The following is a 13,199-nucleotide window of genomic DNA, read 5'->3' as shown; positions in this document are numbered from 1 at the left end:
AAAAAAAAGCTTTGAAAGGAAGGGAGGACTCAATGCCTGTCATCCCGCCTTGTCCTGAGGATGGGCCGATGGCAGAGGAGGTAAGTGAGCGCCATTGCTCTGCCAGGACATCAAGGCAGATGTCCTGCGCAACGCTCAAATGGGTCGGTGTCATTACAGTGTTCTTGCTTCCATGCTGGGGAAGGAAATGCGGTTCAGATTTCATTTGCCAACCCCACTCCGCTCATGTGCAGCAGGTGGGTTTTAGGAGTTGCTGCCGTGTCCAAAATCTGTTTACTGTATTTTTATGCTTCTAGGCTATTTTAAATGTCAACAGGAACTCAACGTGTGCCCTTTCTTTCACTGTAACTCTGATAAAAATCCTGCAATATACTTGTAGAGCATTAGTTGTAAATCAACTTTAAGAGCAAGTTGGTTGTAGTTAAGTGCTTTTGAATGTTAGTATTTAGGGTTTTTTTCTCATTTAGTTCCAATCCAGTGCTGCAAGGAAGTGAGTGTGTTTATCTTAGGGAAATCAGTGGGATTTGCAGGCATTCAGCACCTCACAAGACCTCTCCAAGCCGCTCCCTGGTTGCTGCATTTGCATTTTACCCTCCCTTTTGCTCTAAGCAGGCTTGTTCTTCTCAAATTCTTAATTCCAACTTCAAAGAGTGATGGGAGAACTGAGAGGGCTCTGAGTGTAGGGGCAGAGCACAAAACAGAATGAGGAAAGAAATGAGAAAAAAACGATTAGAGGTAAAGTAAGAAAACAGGGAGGCAAAAACAGGGGCACTGTATGTTCTGTGAATGTGGAGCATGGAGACATGGCTTTGGTTTAACTTCTGCTCCTTTGAAATCCATTGAAATTGGGTTCATTTGCTGTTAGCTCTAAAACAGAGGAGCTGACCTAAGAGCGGAGGGATGTCTGAGAGGGGTGACAGTGGACTTTACAGAAGTGTTTTGTGTTTGTGTGTCAAAGAAGGGATGTCCTCTGGTGTCCAGAAGGGGTGGCCTTCCAGCAGGGTCCCTGAGCAGGCTTTGGTTCAGGTTTGGCACATGCACTTGGGAGCTATTTTGACAGGGCAGGGCTATGGGTGCTCTGCGGGCTGGGGAGGAAGCTCCTGGCTTTGCCTCTTGCACGGTTAGCCACTGTCCCCTGCCTTGCAGAAGAGCTGCTGGAAGCTGCTGTGGGTGCCGTGCCGGGTGTGGGGGACACACCAGCGATTCCTCTTGTGCTTCTGCATGGCACCCACAACCCTCGCTGCAGTTACTTGGCTTACCAAGGTTTTGTCCCAGGAAAAGCGTGGAAGCGTCAGTGAGATCCGGCTTGGAAATAAAAGAGCCCCGAGGTCACCTCTGGCAGCGGGATGGCCACCACGGTGCTTCTGGAGGCCATCTCTCAGCACGTTAGCGGGACCGTTAAGGAGGAGAAATGTTGTGCGAGTGCCTCCTCCCGCCAGCCCCGAGCTGGCTCAGACCGCGTCGGGCTGCGCTTCTGAAAGGTTTGGTGAGCTTTATCACTTCGAATGAAAGTGCTGGAGATGCGCAGGTGGGCTTAGGGGATGGAAACCATCCCTGCAGCCTTGTGGCCCCTCTGTGGCGTTGGCACAGGGAACTGAGGTTACCACCAGCCCTTTCTGGTGCTTTGCACTTGGCCAAAGGTAGCTTTGGGGAGGTTCTGAAAATCCAACTGGCATCTCCCGTGCTGCTTTTGGGAAAAGGAGCGTTAATTAAAACCCGGGCTAGATCCTTGAGAAGCAGCCCAGCACGACGTTTTCCTGGTAGGAGATGGGTGCTGCCATGCAACACCAGCAAAACGGACCCACGCGTAGAAAATTTCTGCGTATTTTGCCTCGAAGATTTATGGCACTTTCTGTCCAGCATAATTAAAAGCACTAAGCATCAGCGGTTCCCGCTGCCCTAACTCCGACGAGTCTATCACGACGTGGCATTTTCTTTGTTTTCCGCTCAGAGTGGCTCGTTATCAATGTGCAAACACAAGTTTAGGAGGTGCATATGGCACATGGACAGCTAGTCAGGCTGCGTCCCGTGCACTTTCCGAAAGCTGCGTCCAAAAGCTTTGTTCAATTGATTACATTTTGCTTTTCATTTGTGGGAAATTTCCAGTCTAAACCATATGGCTGTCAGTTTTCCATGTATGAGATAAAATGTAGTTTGCGTCCTGCAAAGTTGATTCGTTGTCAGGTTGTGTAAACGAACACCCTGGTTTGTTTTTCCCTCTCTCTGTGCGATGATATAATTTGAACCACTGCCTTTTCCCAAAACGGGCAGCCTGAGCTATTTTCTGTGCCATAATGCCGGCTAAAGATGCATCTTTTCTTTCAAAAAGCAGACCGCAAAATCTTGGAGCAGCTGGTGGACAGGTGGACTCCCCCGGCGTTTGGGAGCGCTGGCGTCCTCCTTTACCCTGCCACCCAGCCCCGTGACGAGGGTCTTGCCGCTGCTTCGGCGGGCTGATCTTCAGCCTACGTGTTTTAATCGACTCTTCCCCAACCTCTCTAAAGCGCCCGAGCCCCTCGGGGTGCGGGGTGGGGAGGTAGGGCCCCTCGTGCCCAGCTGGCGAGTGTCGGTGGCTCTCTTCGCTTGGGCTTTGCACGACTGCCTTTGGCTCTTCTGACAGCGTTGCTCCGCGGTTCCTGAACGCAGCGTGGGGACTGCACCGGGACACTGTCACGTGCGTCCCGCTGGGGTGGGAGCGCTTAAACCTCCTCCCAGAACGGACTTGCGTGGACAAAGAAACTGCATTTTATTGGGCCCATTTCTGATTTGGGGAGAAAGGCGGTGTAAAAATATTAGCCTGATTCTCCTCAGCTTTATTTATTCTTTCTTTTTTTTAAAAAAAAAAAAAAAAAAAAGAAAGAAAGAAACAGAGCTGTCCATTTCCTGGAGCAGTTTGTTTGTTTTTTACTGAGGTAGTTTGTTTTCTTTGGATAGAAGGGAAAAGATAAATGGTGAAAATGGGCAAGGATCAGAAGAGACTCAAAGCAGAGCTCTTATGCAATGCCATCGGCTTGCGATGGGAGTCTCGGGGGTAAACGTCACACGTGTAAAACATAAAGGACGTATATACGTATATACTGCAGCTGAAGTGGCGAGGCGCTGCAGAAAGCGTTTCTGCAGGTTTCTGGATAGTACCACGAAAGCCATCCGCTGAGCACTACGAGTATAATTTGCTTTCTGCTCCGGACTTGGTAGTGGGGCACATTTAGGGGGAATTTGTTGGGATTTTAAGCATCCTGTTTTTAAGAAGGGTTGCAAAGCCCAACCCCTGCTGCAGTGGACGGCTTGAGAGCCTGCATTTGTATCGTAACAGCAAAAAGCCTGTTTTTCTTTTGGCTTTTCTTCCCATCCCTCTCTCCAAAAAAAAAAAAAAAAAGGAAAGAAAGCAACTGAGCTCCTGTGAGTGAGCATTTTTAATTCCAGATGCTTCTTTTAGCTTCCTTGGTAGCATCCATTAGCTGCCCATACGGCCTCTCCCATCTGTTCCGCCTCCTCCCTCGGATCCCAGCAGCCTGCGGGATCCCCTGCCGCTCCGCCGCCGCGGACCTGAGGCCCAGGCTTGGGCGCTGGTGGCCCGGGTGATTTGTCCTGCTGACCTGACGTAGCTCCTGGAGAAGACGGTCCCATCAGCTCCCTGGGGAGCTCATCGGAGTCCCGAGGGTTTCCATCCTCGGGGGCAGGTTTTTCCCACCTCGTCACCGGGAAATGAGGAGGTGAAACACAGATTACTGGGGATGGAGAGTATATAGTGGAGGAAAGGCGTGTAATATTTCAGCTTTTGTATTACACAAGCTTATGATACTTGAAACTGAATCTGGGGTGTTCCTGTGTGAGATTTTGTCCAGCCCAGGGTTACTGAACAGCCAAAAAATCCCCTGGCGTTTGCAGAGCCTGCGGCTCGCGCCGAGGCCCCTTCGCGCGTTCCCACGGTGTCGGCAGCGGGTTACACCTAGCGCTGGGCTTTGCTTTGGGCACGCAAAGGGAGGTCCAGGCGAGTATCGGTTTCCGGCACGTCCACCTGCAGGAATTCGAGCTGCCGCAGTAATGAGACACCACGACTTGCCAGATTTTTTACCTAGCGTTTGTTCGTGGTTGCTGTCGGTTCCTGGGGCTTTGACGGGGATTGTAATCACTGTATTCGTATGAGCTAATAAGGACACGGTTTTATATGGGGATTTCCTATGAATTTTTCAAAATACATTCTCAGAGGAAGTTCTGAGAGTTATCGGAAAAAAGGGCTGGCGAAAAGCCAGCTTTTGTGCGCTGCAGGGAGAAAATGTAATAGTGCAAAATAACCTCCCGGGCGTTGACAGCTACCGGGGCTGGCCACGGCCTGAAGTCCAGACTGGCAAAATTTGGGGAGGGGGGGCTGAGCTCCCCTAACCCTGCTGGGTTTGCCCCTAACAAAACAAAACTGAATTTTTCTTGCAAAAATAGCATTTTTCTTGCAGTCAGCTGCCCAGGGACATGCCGTTGTCACCGTAGCAGTGTCGGCTGAGCTGTGCAGCAGGTGACCTCCAGTTGTGCTACGGTGATTGATTCACGCTTCCAGATCTTGTCCGAAAAGGGGGGATTTTACAGCCTTTTCCCAGTAGCATCCTGGAAGTCTCAAAAATGTATTACTTAAAAATTATGCGATGATTATTTATAAACAGCAAAGCTATTTGGTGTCACTTTTTTAACCAGCTCTGTGTTTGGATCGCTTCTGCCTTTATGGTATCAAATGCCTCCGGAGTATTTAAAAATAGAAATAACAGTATATATCTGTTTTCCCCTGACTGTGAGATAAAGACTGTCTTATTCCATTTTTGCATATGCATTTATTTTGAGAGGCATTTATTAGTAGGAAAAGTTAAGTGAACGAAAGAGCTTACTTCCGAATACGCTGCAGGAGAGGAGCACGGTCCCTTTCGCCCTGCAACATCCATGGCGCCTTCCTACACTGTATATAAACTTTTCTTCTGCAATTCTTTGATGTTACCTCGTGCCTTTCTACTTGCAAGTGATGCTGCTAAAACTGGCAAACCATCACACCGTGTGTTATCCGTGATGCACGTACAGGCGGTTACTCTGCCTGAATCGTGGAGCATTAAGTACCGCAGTTGATATACAGGCGGTTGTTTAATGTACCAGTTACCTTCATAAGAAAAACTAATACTGCCAAACGTACCATCTCTCTTTTCTCGAGTGCTTCACAGATATTTAATATTGCCGTTTTAGACTCTGAGCACAAAGTCTAGCAAAGTCTCTCCGTTACCTGCCAAAGCGCTTAAGCGCTAGCTGAGCTTTAAGTGTATGAGCAGGCTCTTGGAAGTCGGCAGGACTACGTGGGTGCCTGCATTTAATCAGGATCTTAAGTGCTTGTTGGATGGTCTTTGGCCAGGACACATTAGAGGTCCCATTAGAATCCACGGAAAGATCCTGCTGCCTTGAGAGGGCTTGTAGGCTCCTTCTAGTTCCCAGGCGTAACCAACACTTGCTTTGCGGTGACGCTCGCGGTTAAACTGCCTGTGTGAATGTGAGACTGTGGTGTCCGGTGTTTTGTCATCGTGGCTTGATGGGAGTAGGCTTTCTGGCCTCAGTCCTGGCCAACGGAGACCCCTCTTCTTTGCCAGTCACTCATTTCTGAATGTGCTTGGTGAGAAAGGTTCTCGTTTCCCTCCCCACCATGGGCCTCGTTCAGCGTCCTGGCACAGTGCAAGTCCCCGGTGGAGTCTGGGTGTTTGACCCCCAGTTGCTCTTTCGTGTTACCTCTCTAGAGTTGAGCCCCACACACCTTCGAACGGTCTCTGCGTAGGTTTGTGGAGCTCCTGCCCCACCTCCGAGCAGTCCTTCCCACCCCAGGCTGCGTCTGCAGCTGTGCTCGTTCTTGGTCCTCTCCTCTGATTTCACGATTCCTCTCTCCTTGGCGCCCAAAGCCATCCTAGCAGGTCCCCAGCACCTCCTGTCTGGTAGCCAGCTGCACGTGCCCGTGAACGCCTGCGCGGTTCTGCCGCGTGCTGCTCTTGCACCATTGCTGGGTGGTGCAGTCTTTGCCGTGTGATTAGCCCCACGCTGCCAGGGGTGCCGCTTGAGGCAGTGGGATGGCTTCCAGCAGTGAGGACGGTGGCTAGGAAGAGGAGGAGGGAACCGGGCCAAACCTGGAGCCGCTCTGCAGCAGCGCGCGGGGAAGGTGCTGCCCAGGGGCTGCTTCTGCAGATGTCTCGCTGCCTGGAGCAGGACGGGGTCTGGGGCAGGCGTCCCGGGAGGCGCCGGGAGCGAATCCTGCCAGCCGGCTAGCTCCGTTCCGCGTGCTGAAGACCAGCTGATTTACACGTCGAGAAAGAATTTGGCCCTTCGTTTCTGGGTGCCAAATCAGATGGCTGCAGCCCTGCTGTGCTCTCCTCCTTGCTGCTGCTGCTGAAGGCTGTCAGTTTGGAGCCTTGTTCAGCGTGGAGAGGCATGCTTCATTTTTAAGTTTAAAAAAACTCCAAACAAACAAAGATAAAACACAGCACGGCACATTAAATCCTTTGGAAACAACTTGGGGGGGGAGGAAGGACGTGTGTGCAAGTCAACAGGAGGAGGGGAGCGGAGGGGGGAAAGAGGAGCTGCGACATATACAAACCCTTTAGTGTGCATAGCATAAGATTTTTTGGCTGGCACTCACATGATTTTATTCGAGGGCTGGGAAAGAACTATGATTAGTTAAAAGCTTCGGCAAAGTCTGGAGGGAGTGCTCGGAAGAGTTGGGAGCCGCGCGGAGGTGACCGCGGCTCCGCTCGCGGTTTCAGACCGTGCTGCCGCGGCTCGGGACAAAAGCCTTTTCTTTCCCCTCCGTGTTCAAAGAGACATTTGTGTTGAGATGTTGCAGCTGTGGGCCGCGGGACCGCGTGCTTGAAGAGACCCCCTCGCAGAGGAGAGGAGAGCCAGCGCCCTGCGAGGGGGTAGCGTTTGGCCGAGCGGGGGTTCCCCCCGCCTCCTCCCGCCCTCCTCCGCTACCATGTGTGGGGTTTCGTAAGAAGAAGAATGTGGAGGCAACATTTTCCAGGCAAGGGGAAATTTCCTGTTTCTTTTCTGTTTGTTTAATAAAGTGTGTCGTTGCCTGTAAGACTGTAGCTACTTTGTTGTGGAGGAGGAACTCGGTGGATTGTCAGGATCGCTTCTTGGGGCGCTTTTATGTACTGCAAGTGGACATGTTTAAAGCCTTCTCTTCTCTTTTCTTTTTTTTTTTTTTCTTTTTTTAAATGCTGCGTGGCGTAGGCAACTGAGATTAATAAGAATTAGGCAAATGGCTCCGGCTTTTGTTTCCGCGAGATAGCACCAGCCGCCTTGCGGTCGCACAAAGGCTGCCATTTAGCAGGGAGCGCTCCCGAATTCCCTTGGCCGGGGTGCCGCTGGGATCGGATACAAGTGGGTGGCAAAGGGGAGGAGCGGCGGCAGAGGACAAGCAGGCTTTGTGCATTAAAAATGAAACAAAAGCGCTCTGTGCGCGGAGCTGCGTGCAACAAGCGGCGCTGCCTGTGAGTCGCCCTGGAGTAGGAGTTCTCCGTCTTGCTGCAAAACCTTTCTTTTTCTCACTCCCTCGCTCTCCTTTTTATTTTTTTTCCCCCCGTAAACCCTTCCCGCTCTCCCTCTTCCTTAAAAAGCCCTCCACTGAAACGCTGGCGAGAGGCCACGGCTGGCTGAAAACGCTTGAAAAATAGATACTGAACAATACTTGCGTCAACTTTGCCGGGGTTTAGTTGAGAATTCAGGGTGGGAGCGCCTGGATTTTAATTGCTCTCTGCTCCCCGGCATGCCTCGTCCGTAGCGAAGCAGCCGCGCGCAGCGCAGATGTGCTGCACGAGCTTGAATAAAACCAAAATCGTGCTAAGTTTAACTTGGTTTTGTCAGGCCAAATGTTTTTGTTAGAATCTGTTTACACAGCAGCTACAAAATAGAGCGTAAAGTACACATTTGGAGTAGTGGGGCTGCGTCTAGAGGGAGACAGGCGGGGAAGATGGAGACTGCGCTCTGCGATTTAAGTTGCAGAGCTGTCGGTGGTTTTTATTAAAAGGTGATTACCATACGTTGTGCTTCGTCTCCGACTGATTTGCTTCAAAACTTTCCCTGTAAAGTGGAGGTAAATCACCTTATTGAAGTCGGAGAAATGAGAGACGTTCCTCTAACTACCTGGTGCCGTTTGGAGCCAGCGTTCGCCCTCGGCGGCTGCGCTCTCGCGGGCGGGTTTGCGGGGCGTGAGAAGCGTGCGATGCTCCACGTCGCAGAGGTCGCCTGCGCCGTAACCTTTCAGTCCGCGCTGTGATTCAGTCGCTTGTTAAATAGGGGGAAATAATAACCCAGCTGCGGGGCAGTGTTTCACTGAAGGCTTGCGGGAGCACCCAGAGTCATACGTGGTTTTATTCTTGCTCATCTTCTCCCAAGCTTCTTGCAGTTACCCAAATCATCCCGGCGCTGCGCCCTGCCTACTGACACAGTCGCGCTCCCGTCTGGAGGACACGCGTGCAAACCTACCCCGCTGCTTGCGGTCCGTGCTGGGGGCGAGCTCCGCGGGGGGGAAGGACCTCGTCCAAAAACGTTTGTGCAGAGGGTCGGAAAGCTTCAGTCAGCTCAGGTGGTTCTTCATTGCTCCGGCTCGATTCAGTGAAGCAGGGACGGAGGACGGATAAACCCTCTGAGATAAATCTGCCTCTTTCCGTGGGCTTGTTTTTCTCCCGTGCAAATAAAGGCGGGTGCCGGCGAGGCACGGCGGTGGCCCCTCGCGTGCCAGCCCCTACCGGCGGCTGCACATCCCGCTGCTGCTCCGGCAGCCCGGACGGGAAAGCACGGCTCGTTTTCCCGCGGGCCGGCGCTGCGCGACACCCTCCGTCCCCGGGGCTTGGTCGGACTCGCAGAGATGTCGCTTCGGTGTCGCGGGCAGCGGCGTTTCTTCTCTAAATCCCCGCGCGAGTTGTTTGACCTGTGCCCCCCGCAGAAAAATCCCCAGCCCCAAGCCAAACCCGGCTCGAGCTCGTTGCACTTGCTAGAGAAATAACTATCGCCTGGTCTTCTAGAGAGAAAACGAGCCCCAGGAATTCCCTGCCATGGAGTAAGCCGGCGCTGCTGCAGACTGTGCTCACGACCGCTTTCGCTCTGCCTCCAGCGGCGGCAGCTCCACACGAGGCTCCTCCGTGTTTTCTCCCCCTGCCCCGGGGCCAGCACCCTGGAGAGGCTTGCCGGGTGCCGTCAGTCAGTGTAAAATCTGCGCTGCTTCTGCCTGCAGGTATTCGCCCGCAGATCATGAATGGCCCTATGCACCCCCGTCCCCTGGTGGCCCTGCTAGACGGAAGGGACTGCACCGTCGAGATGCCCATTTTGAAAGATTTGGCCACTGTTGCATTCTGTGACGCACAATCAACTCAGGAGATTCACGAAAAGGTAACATAAGCTGCGATTTTACGTGGGTGGCTTTGGCTTGGGGAAGAGCGTGATGGTCTAGCCTTTGTATTTTCCTGTTTGAATTATTTTTGAAAAAAAAAAATATAAGGCTACCCTTTACGTTGTTTAGCAGATAACATCAACAGAAGTCACCGCAGATTAAAATTCAGTGAAGCTGATTGAAAAGCCAGATGTTACTTTGGAAAAAAATTCACCTTATTGCTTAACATTTATGTCAATATTATTAACGCTTCTTATTTCAGTTTTTTTAAGTCGGCTTGCTCAGCGCTGCCGTGACACGCAGCCCTCTGCGCCTTTCCGTTCTGCAGCGCGGTTGTCCTTGTTTTGCTGGTGCCTCACCACGCCGCAGCTGATGGGTCCCACCAGATAAACACCATGCTGAGCAGCCGGTTTCTCCGCAGCACTGAACGGGTCAGGTCGGAGCGCTCAGCCAGCAGATCTGTACGCTCCTGAGGGCTGATTCTGCTTGGAAGCTCAACTAGTTGTCAATACTTGCTCCAAAGTTGTTCTCGGTGCCCATTTAGATAACTCAAATGAGCTTTGAAGTGATCAGAGAACACTTCCAGGATCTGGGAAAAGGAACTAAAAATAACATCAAGGCTGACCTTTGCAGCACTTCCGATACTCAGTGCAGGGGAAGGAAGACAGATTTTTTTTTTTTATTATTGGTAAATGAGCCAATCCTGCAGAGTTTGGACAAGTCTTGGGTTTCCGGGGCATGGCAGTAGCTTGTGGTGAGCGCTGATCAGGATATGACCCTCCGTTGAGGGGAGGTACAGCCTTACGTGACAGTACCACCTCACGTGTCCTGGTAGTTCTGACGTCGTCTTCTTCTGTTTCAGGTATTAAATGAAGCCGTTGGGGCAATGATGTACCACACCATCACTCTGACTCGAGAAGATCTAGAAAAGTTCAAGGCCTTACGGGTCATTGTTCGGATAGGCAGCGGCTATGACAACATTGACATCAAAGCTGCAGGGGAGCTTGGTAGGTCTCACTTCTGTCCCCTCCTCGTTGATGGCCGCATCCGTCCGGTTCTTCCAAAGCAGCCCACACCACTGCTTTTTTTTCTTAGAAGAGCTCTAGCAAAATGGAATTACAGGCAAGATTTCCCTGAAGGGTTTTGATTCAGACCCTAAAATTACCTCAGCCGCTGCCGTGATCTTAGCAGCAAGTTACAGCTGTTTCTAATCGTCTGATCCAAAGGTTTGGTCCATCAAGAAGTCCTGTGGTAGTGTTGTCCAGGCTCTCTTGTATTAAAGGTTATCTCTGGGGGAGTTAATAATAACAGCCATTTCACGTGAGCCATTTTACAAGGATAATTGAGATAAGAGAGTTTCAAATAGTCATTCTGAAAAAGCAATTCTTAGTGTAGTGGATTATCCTTTTGATAGGAGAACAGCATCTTCTGAATGCGATGTTTCCTTCCATATTTTTAACTCTTATTGTTATTATCTATTATAACAATGTTCCAAGGCTTTCAGCATCACAAAAAGAAAAATATAACAGATAAAGTAATGCGATGCTGCAGTATAATCCTTTTTATACTTAGGAAATTGGGTGGCCAAATAATGTGGTTTAAGGTAGAAAATGTAATGACTGCCCACAAATGTAGCGTAAAGTTTAATTGCTATTGCTTTCCATAAGGTAGTTTTTAAACTGCGCAGTCAATAAATGACGGGTGCCTAAACGTGCTGCCTGGCCATGCAGCAGCAGCCGCCTGCAGCGCGTCGGCCGGCTTCAGCCGCGGTGGGGCCCGAGCCCGCGTCCGGCTCGGGGCAGAACGGCAGCGCGGCTCCGCGCGAGCTTCGGCAGCTCGTTGCAACCCCGCTTGGAGCGGGTGACTCGCGAGCTGACAAAGTCTCTCTGCTTTACGAGTCTGCTGGAGGAGCTTTCTTCCCCGGGTGGCCTGCCTCTCGGTTTGTCTCCGCGCCGAGCGGCTCCGGGCGCCCGGCTCCACGCGGCACGAGGCCGCGACGGCGGCTGCTGGCCGCGCTTGGCCGTCACTGAGCCGCGGTTTTGCCTCGCTGTGTTTCCTCCTCCAGGGATCGCGGTCTGCAACATCCCGTCGGCAGCCGTGGAGGAGACGGCGGATTCCACCATCTGCCACGTCCTCAACCTCTACAGACGAAACACTTGGCTCTACCAGGCGCTGCGGGAAGGGACCCGGGTGCAGAGCGTGGAGCAGATTCGGGAGGTGGCCTCAGGAGCAGCCCGGATCCGAGGAGAAACCCTCGGCCTCATTGGGTTCGGTACGGCGGCGGAGCTGTCGGCGCCGGGAGAGCGGGAGCGCGGCTCGGCCGGGGCAGGGCTGGCGCGGGCGGCAGGCCGCGCTCACGCCGCCCTCTCTCCCTTGGGTGCCCCTTGCAGGTCGCACGGCGCAGGCGGTGGCCGTCCGGGCCAAGGCGTTCGGCTTCAACGTGCTCTTCTACGACCCGTACCTGCAGGACGGGATAGAGAGGTCCCTGGGGGTGCAGCGGGTCTACACGCTGCAGGACCTGCTCTACCAGAGCGACTGCGTCTCCTTGCACTGCAACCTTAACGAGCATAACCACCACCTGATCAACGACTTCACGATCAAGCAGGTAAGGCGCGCGGGGCCGCGGCGGCGGGGGCACGCGGCGCGCCGTGCCCGGCCCTCACCGTGCCGTCTCTCCTGCCGGCGGCCGCCAGATGAGGCAGGGCGCGTTCCTGGTGAACACGGCGCGCGGCGGGCTGGTGGACGAGAAGGCCTTAACGCAGGCGCTGAAGGAGGGGCGGATACGAGGGGCGGCGCTGGACGTGCACGAGTCGGAGCCTTTCAGGTAGAGCCCGTCCCGCGCTGGCGCCCCTCGGGTTCCCTCCCGTCACGACGGCCGCGCGGCCGCCCACCTTCTCCGCCGGCTTTCCCCCCTCCTCTTAAACACCGATTGACTTTCTTCCCCCTCTCCCTTCCTTCCTAGCTTTGCTCAAGGCCCGTTGAAAGACGCTCCTAATTTAATCTGTACGCCGCACACCGCTTGGTACAGCGAGCAGGCGTCGCTGGAGATGCGAGAGGCTGCTGCTACGGAGATACGGCGGGCCATCACGGGTAGGGACCGGCCCCCGCCGCGGCTCCGGGGGCACGAGGGAGCCCCAGAGCTGCGCTGGACGGGCTCCGGCAGCTCGAGCCCCGCGGTGCTGCGGGCCGGGGTTGCGACTTCCCTGCCCCGCCGAACCGGGGAGCCCCAGCGGCAGGTCCCTGTCTTTTGGGCGCCTTAAACATTAAATAATCCCATTTTTACAGGGGCCGAGGAGCTACGGCTGCCCCAGAAACCAGGTGTCATTCCTCTTCCCGCCTCCTCAGTCTGGTGGTCTGGAAAAAGCAGCAAGGCTGGGTTTTCCTGGCCTCCTCGTCCTTCTTCTGCCCACACGGGGCGGTGGGGGAGAGGAATGACTTCCCTCGTAGCAAGATGCTGCCGTCCCAGCGCCGAGCACTTGCGGGTTTTATTTCTTTACTCAGCGGCCCGCGAGCAGCTAGCCCGGGAGCGCAGCAGAGCCGCCCCCCGAGAGCCAGCCTGAGCTCCCCCCTCCCCTTTCCACCGCTGGAAAACTGTGGTTTGGTGCGGGGCGTAAAGCTGTCCCTTGCCTGACGCAGCCTTACCTTTACTGACGCGCCAGGTCGCATCCCGGAGAGCCTGAGGAACTGCGTGAATAAGGAATTCTTTGTCACAACAGCGCCGTGGTCCGTGCTAGACCAGCAAGCAATCCATCCGGAGCTCAATGGTGCCGCGTACAGGTAAGCCGGCGCAAGGGCCCCG

The 13,199-nt window shown here is 53.5% G+C and overlaps 1 protein-coding gene across 4 annotated transcripts in view; it reads left to right on the top strand.

Annotated features, from left to right (window-relative positions):
• The window catches only part of CTBP2 (C-terminal binding protein 2), a 78,814-nt gene that overhangs the window by 61,803 nt on the left and 3,812 nt on the right, over positions 1 to 13,199 (top strand). For 3 of the 4 annotated variants that reach the window (XM_085299104.1, XM_085299103.1, XM_085299105.1), the window contains exons 3-9: positions 9,245 to 9,399; positions 10,263 to 10,407; positions 11,466 to 11,672; positions 11,791 to 12,005; positions 12,094 to 12,224; positions 12,363 to 12,490; positions 13,060 to 13,177. In XM_085299104.1, the coding sequence (XP_085155230.1) occupies positions 9,245 to 9,399; positions 10,263 to 10,407; positions 11,466 to 11,672; positions 11,791 to 12,005; positions 12,094 to 12,224; positions 12,363 to 12,490; positions 13,060 to 13,177 (1,099 nt within the window). Of the gene's footprint in view, positions 1 to 6,738; positions 7,031 to 9,244; positions 9,400 to 10,262; positions 10,408 to 11,465; positions 11,673 to 11,790; positions 12,006 to 12,093; positions 12,225 to 12,362; positions 12,491 to 13,059; positions 13,178 to 13,199 lie in introns of those variants that run through there. The other variant, XM_085299107.1, reaches the window with a different exon arrangement.

The sequence above is a fragment of the Rhea americana genome, unplaced genomic scaffold, assembly GCF_003343005.1.
Source record: "Rhea americana isolate MKP2758 unplaced genomic scaffold, rheAme1 scaffold_145, whole genome shotgun sequence".
NCBI lineage: Eukaryota > Metazoa > Chordata > Aves > Rheiformes > Rheidae > Rhea > Rhea americana.
The sequence above is the reverse complement of the archived record's forward strand: the minus strand, read 5'-3'. Positions and strand labels throughout refer to the sequence as shown.